We start from the raw sequence: 7,519 nt of genomic DNA on the forward strand, positions 1-7,519 counted from the left end.
ATGGACTGGATGAGGTTGGGATGCTTTCTGAATGTACACTTACCCTTTATATAAAACTATCGTGTGTGTGTGTGTGTGTGTGTGTGTGTGTGTAGAGAGAGTTTGTTTCTTTAGAATTATTTCTCTAGTTTACCCAGACACACTACTAAAATTCACAATATTATTTAACATAATCATATGAATTATTAAGAGTCATGGGAGTATAGTGGCCCTTCTAATCCCGAAGTTACAATCTCAGAAACTCAAATTCTACCCTACCCTATAGGTTCACTATGAGTTGGCATTCAACTCAATGGTAGTGACTTTTTGAAGTATTTGTTATTAAACTGGTAATGTTCAAGAAGTTTAAATGAAAAAATAATCTTTCATGGGGCACTGGGTTCTATTCATTGTTTTGGAATAATATGGAAATGAATACAGGTGATAGTTCCACAAAAATGAGGCATATAACCAATGTTACTGAATTATATATGCACTGAAAGTTCACTTAGCAAATGGTTTGTTAGACGTATATTTAACATAATAAAATGAATCTTTAAAAGTTCCCTATTATTTTAGCTCTGTACTTCAGTTGTTTAATGCTTGAAAAGTAAGATATAAACATCTAATTTTAAAATTATTTATACTTTTTAGAGTGGTAACATTTACAGAGTCCCCGACTTCGTACATTTTTTTCATCTTCATTACAGACAGTTGCCTTTGGACTTCCAAATCACAGCTTATAATATTTCTACAACACAGGGTGAACAGATATCATCAACTTTAGGTCTTTCCTGGTTTCCAAAGATCTATAGATTCTCAAGAGATTATTTCAAATTTTCTAATAATGGATCAGTGCCTCACGTGGAGCACACTCGATTCGGGCCCGGCCAGCCCTAGGTGCCTGCATCACGGAAGCGGGGCTGTTCTGCTGTCAACACGTTCTTGGCCATCGAGCACATGTCCCTACTGCAGTCATATATTGCATGCTGGTTAACTCAGGTTGCACGAGGAGGAAGTGAGTCTTACCGCACAACTAAAAAGCATAATTTAGTCCAGGGCCATATAAGCAGGCCATGCCAAAAAACCTACATAACTTGGTGGGATTGAACTTCATACTGGCACAAGCCAAAGGCCAACACTCAAAAAAAGAAATTTTAATTAACAGGACATCAAGGCATAAGATCACCATTTTTCTACTGTCCGATATGGCTAAAAATAAAGATGTTCAAAATCATATAACTATCTCACCACATTGATTACATTTGAAGATACAATATATCATTAATTTGTGCAGTGATTTTATTTCGATGTCATTTTAATTCAACGGACTCAAAATTTTTATATATAAAATTTTGCCATTTACTTCTACATTTAAACATATGTAGCACTGGACATTCTTATGAATATGTGAACCAGCACTTTGTAATCACACTGTTGAGAATGGACTGTGAGGTCGGTGTATATGTGGACACATGCTGGACGACATCCCACCTAGTTTCTCTGAAAGGCAAGAGCACTACCTACACCGCCTCCTCTGGGATGGACTGTGGGCATCTATGAGAAAAGATGCGTCATTCATAAAGAACAACAAATGCTGGAACCAGGGTTTATTGTCTTCCATAAATAATACCCGTTCCCAAACAAAGTAAGCACAAACATTTATTTGATCATTATTCATTATAAACAGCTTGATCGAGATGTATACAAAGTATACTCTAAGTTATTAAGAATAAAAATAAACAATTACCTATAAGTAAGTGTATAAGTAACCGGAGGGTATCTAAATATAGGAGCCTAAAGGCTTATGGATGGGTTTCCAGTCTAGGGGCATAGATTATGCACTGGACTGCAACCCACAAGGTCAGCAGTTTGAAACCATCAGCTGTTCCATGAGAGACAGGAAGAATTTCTCCTCCTGTGAAGAGTTCGTCTCAGAAACCCACAAGGTCAGTTCAATCCTATGTTGACTATGGGTTACAAGTGACTTGATGGCACTTGGTTGAAGCTCTGGTGGAACACTGAGCTATGCGTTGGTCTGCTAGCCACAAGGACAGTGGTTCAAACACACAAGTTGTTCCTTGAAAAGAAGGTGAGTCTTTTTGTACCTGTAAAGATTTATAATCTCAGAAACCCACAGGGGCAATTCTATTCTTCCCTGTAGGGTCCATAGGAGTGAGCCAATTTATGGAGAGTGAAACACTAAAAACAGGAGGCCACTACCCTCAACTCCAAGGCAAATGAACCACAGTTCATATGTGTACTTTGAAATAAAGAACAATTTGCTATTCGTATAAATCTTCGTATGAAGAAAGTCCAGCTTTTACTATTTATTTTCCTCATTTAAAAATTAATATTCTTATATATCACATAAAAAATGTTATGATACCAAAATAGCTGTCACACCACTGATAACACTTTCATTTGCTAATTTACATATAAAATTTTCATAGATACACAAATACAATTTCAAATCTATACTCATACTTTCGATATAGATCCACATCAAGGAGCTTTGAAAAATTCCATTATCTTTTCATTCCATTTTACAATGTATTTTTTGAAATATATACATATTTTCATTCAAATTATAAGCCTTACTAATATTCCTTAACATTATTCTAAATCAATGATCAGATGTCCTGTAACGAACTGACTAAAGAAAGAATCTGAATATGCAAAAATATACACTTATTTTATCATATTTACAAATTAATTTTATTAAGATGTTTTATTTATAAATCTCAAGAGACTTATAACCTGAAAAGGTTTGAGATTGATTTCTGAAAGGAAGTTCTGTTTTTTATAATTGTAACTCAACATAAAGTACAGATAAATTATGATATAAAATCTAAGCAGTAGGCATTTTCTTCTCAAGAGTAAAAGGTTTGTGAGTATTAACAAGTAGATTTCTAATGATTTCCACACAATACACAGAACATACTTCAGGGAGAACAGCAGAGAATAAAACAGTAATAGTTATGTTTAAAACACAAAACCTAATTTACCATATTTTTTTTCATTGCAGTGTTTTCCTTTATTTTTTAAAAATCATTTTATTGGGGCTCATACAACTCTTATCACAATCCATATATACATCAATTGTGTAAAGCACACTTATACACTTGTTGCCCTCATCATTCTCAAAATTATCTTTCCGCTTGAGTTCCTGGAATCAGCTCCTCATTTTCCTTTTTCCCCTCCCCCTCCCTCCCAGTTCCCCCCTCCCTCATGAAACCTTAATAATTTATAAATTATTATTTTATCTTATCTTACACTGCCCGGCATCTCCCTTCACCCACCCTTCTGTTGCCCATCCCCCAGAGAGGAGGTTGTATGTAGATCCTTGTGATCGATTCCCCCTTTCTACCTCCCCTTCCCTCCCTGTATCGCCACTCTCGCCGCTAGTCCTGAGGGGTTCATCTGTCCTAGATTCCCTGTGTTTCCAGTTCCCATCTGTACCGCTGTGCTTCCTCTGGTCTAACCAGGTTTGCAAGGTAGAATTGGGTTCATGATAGTTGAAGGGAGGAAGTGTTTAAGAACTAGAGGAAGGTTGTGAGTTTCATTATTGCTACACTGAATCCTGAGTGACTCATCTTCTCCCCACGACCCCTCTGCAAGGGATGTCCAGTTGTCTACAGATGGGCATTGGGTCCCCATCACGCACTACCATCATTCACGATAACACACACACACACGCCTTTGGTGCTTGAAACCTGGTCCCTTCGGCCCTTCATTATAACACATGTTGGTGTGCTGCTTCCATGTGGGCTTTGTTGCTTCTGGGCTAGATGGCCAGTTGTTTACTTTCAAGCCTTTAAGTCTCCAGACGCTATAGGTCTCCATAGCCGGGCACCCTCAACCTTCTCCACCACACTTACTTATGCACACATTCATCTTCAGCGTTTATGTGGGGAATAAGCAAATGTGGTGAAGAAAGCTGAGGGTGCCCGGCTATCAAAAGATATAGCATCTGGAGTCTTAAGGGCTTGAAGGCAAACACGCGGCCATCTAGCTCGGAAGCCACAAAGCCCACAGAGAAGAAGCACACAAGCCTGTGTGAACACGAGGCGTTGAAGGGATCAGGTAGCAAACACCAAAGAACAAACACCATCATTGTGTGACCATCTTCCCCACATAATTTACCATATTTTTGTTATTGTTAAACATAGTAAGGAATAATACAAATTCTTCCCCTAAAACAAACTTTTGCTTGAACTTTCTTATATATCCTATATAAGATATTGTAAATTTCTATCACATTATAAATTCCTTTTGAGAAACAAGTGCACCGTTGATGTTTTCTAACTTCATTATCATCTAGAACAGAGACTTTTGACTTGTCGAAAGAATATTAAAAACTTAATATAAGAAATAAAGTTGCACCTCTAAGCAAAGATATAAAACAAACTGAAGAGAAGTAGCCTATTATCCAAAAGAAAATTAGGAAAAAATGCTTTAAAATAACATCTGAGTGCTTTTTAACTACACAAAAAGCAATAAAAGACAGTATCTAATGGAAGGCAATTTTTATATTTGTATAGGTGATCAGCTAAGAAAGAGAAGGGCAAAAAGATGGCTAAGACATATTAAGGTTTCCAATATGACCACAATATTACACTTTAAGCAGAAACATACTATTGGAAGATAATTTGCCCGGGGTCTCTTGTTTCTGCAAGTCCTGCCCACTGGAGGCACTGGCTGCCTATGTTCCCAACAGTGCTTTCAAAAATGTTTTCAGAGAGCAGACTTCAAAAATAACGGTAACATCCTCCATTTGAACAATGGGCATATTTTCTTTCAGTCTTTTAAGGTAGAGAACGTGCCTCCCTCCCTCTACAGCAGGGGTAGGGAACATCCAGCCTACGGGCCTTAAAAACCATCAACAACCAGCTAACATCACACACTTCACCAAAGAGAAGCAGTTCCAGCCATCACATTAGAGGTGAGTTAATTAAATACTTAACCCATATGGCCAAAGAATATTATTAATCTCCAAATGGCCCTTGGCAGAAAAAAAGGCTTCCCAACCTTGCAGGAATGCTTTCTGCCCATTATGAAAGACTCGGGTTCCCTAAACTCAGGCTACCTCTCCAGTAATGTCACTCACTTTACTGTCAATGTAGGAATCACCTGGCGCTCTCCTTGGGCCACACACTGAGAACTGGCTTCAGGGCATGATAGCAAGAAAATTCCAATACTCTTGAGTCCTAAAACCTTTTTCTCCATCTGAGTCTAAGGTTTTATGCGAAGCATCACTGCACATGTGTCAGGCTAATTTGTTAAATGAGAGATAGGGTAGAATCTCTGACCTTTTCCAGTAATTAATACATACCTGTTTTTGTTTTTAGAGGACTGCTGGCATATTCTGAGGCCTGATATGACTGCTGCTTCACCAACGGAGCACTTCCAACAGACACTTGGTCTTCTTTCTTTCTGCTAACAGGCACAACGGGAGGAACAGTGGCCATGGGTGGCTAGAAGGAACCACAATGAAAAGTTGAAGGGAGGTGTGCTTAGGCACTGAGGGTGAACACGGCACTGAGATGAAGCCAGGGCTTTATTATGTTACATCCGTTTCTCCATCTTGCACACACATACAAGCATGTGGACAGGTATCAAATTGAACTTAAAATTATAATTCTGGGTAAAAAACTGATAACTTTTGGATGTACTCACTCAGGTCACATAAGTTTTAGTAAAATAATAAGATAAAACAAGGAAAGGCAAAATAAAAACTGAAATTAATTTTTAAATTATACTTCCTAGCAAATAATGGTATCCAGATAACATTACGGATATATTTCCTAAAACTGATACACATGTCAAACTGGACAGTCCTAAAAATTAAGTGCTAAAAATCTGTATTTTGTTTGACAAAATGATGTGTATAGAGCATTGTTAGACAGCACTGAAAAATATCTAGTTTGAAAAAGCTGGAAAACATTATGGTCCTATATTGAATGCATGAGCACTGAGCTGGACAATAAAGCGGCCGTTTCATCTTTACTCACTGAAATAAAGTCTGATGTTACTGGGGATGACGCCCAATATAATCTTGTCAGATTTTTGGCAAGAAGGAAAAATAAGGTATTTTTAAAGTTTGCTACAGGATCAAAGATCAATGCTGAACTCGGTGGAAAACAATCATCAAAATGCTGGGTTTTAGCCACAAACTGAGAAGGAAATTGCAACTTGGGAACCATCTGATGATCAGTGTAATCCAGCTGTATCAGAAGATGAACAGGGAGGGGGGCGGTCAGGCTGCACTGTCATCTACTGTTATCCTCAACCCAGCATGCAGCACCTCATAGCTCCAGCCTCACCCTCACCCACTGTATAACACTGAGTGTTATTTATATCACGAGTAAGTGTGCTAATGAATTAATCAATACACTGTATGCCTCTGCAATGCCCCAAGCTCTCAAATAGTAGAAGAGATGCAAAGTATTCTAACATTAGTTAGTTATATATTTTTATTGCCTAAACTACATGGATTTCAACTTATTTGACAGTCAGTACTTGATACTGTGACTAATCTTTTCAAGATGGCCTAATATAAAAGTATTGCTAAAAGCAAGAGTTCAGCAAATGTTTTAGCTGTTGCCAAAGGATACTGATATACATCCACAACCATTTAGATCATGTCTCACCAATCTTTATAATCCAAGGGCCATTTGATGTTTGTTGTCTTCTTGCTAACTGTGGCAAAAAGCTATCTAAACAATCTGTATCAATCTTTAAAATAGTCGTCTATTTGGTTTAAATAACTACAAGTTATCAAATTTCCCATGTGAACTAAATCCTCTACTATTTAATTAGAGTAATTATAATGTTTGTTCTTCAGGTGAAAGTATAAAGCTAAACTTGTTCTCAGGGTAATCTAATCCAGGCTATTAATAAACATTAATTACAAGTCCCTGTTTTCCAGATTGTGTAAAGATTCCTGATTATTTAGACTCAACCTTTTTTAAAATTCTGAAACTTGTTTTGGAAATTTAAATACTTGCACAAATCTGACAAGAAAATAGCTCTTTAAGAACAAGATAAGAAATTATCAACATATTTTAATTTTTGATTCATCTAAAGTTAACTGAGCTATAAAATAAGGGGTGAGGCTATTGATTAGAAATCCTGTTTACCAACTAATATTTAGTGACTCCATAATCACTATAATTTCTTTTATAAATCTGGAATAAGACCAAGTACCCTAAAACACCTGGCCGAGTTCAGAGGGAAAATTACTATATAATATGTAATTAGATAAATACTTTGTGCTGTACAGTGTGAAACTGAATTCAAGTACAACTATTGAACGATAGGATCAGTGGAAGCCAAGGTAATGATAATAACCAACAAATGAGAAAGAACCTTTGAATACTTTAAATTCTACATGCAGCTTCACATGATAAAAAACAAAAGCCAATTAAAATCTCGTTTACACACAAGTAAGAACCTTGTATGCCTTGTACACAACTGTAATGTAAATGTAGACAGTGGTTCACAACAGATCCTAGATCCCAACAGATCATTGTTGAAT

General features: G+C 36.9%; 1 protein-coding gene across 1 annotated transcript in view; it reads right to left on the reverse strand.

Moving 5' to 3' along the window:
- VPS13B (vacuolar protein sorting 13 homolog B) overlaps nt 1–7,519 on the reverse strand; it is an 809,204-nt gene that overhangs the window by 498,456 nt on the left and 303,229 nt on the right. Inside the window, exon 19 of the mRNA XM_004697697.2 lies at nt 5,315–5,456. Coding sequence (XP_004697754.1) covers nt 5,315–5,456 — 142 coding nt within the window. The remainder of the gene's footprint in view (nt 1–5,314; nt 5,457–7,519) is intronic.

This window comes from Echinops telfairi, unplaced genomic scaffold, assembly GCF_000313985.2.
Source record: "Echinops telfairi isolate 266 unplaced genomic scaffold, ASM31398v2 ScPeMD7_1;HRSCAF=3_0, whole genome shotgun sequence".
Classification (NCBI taxonomy): Eukaryota; Metazoa; Chordata; class Mammalia; order Afrosoricida; family Tenrecidae; genus Echinops; species Echinops telfairi.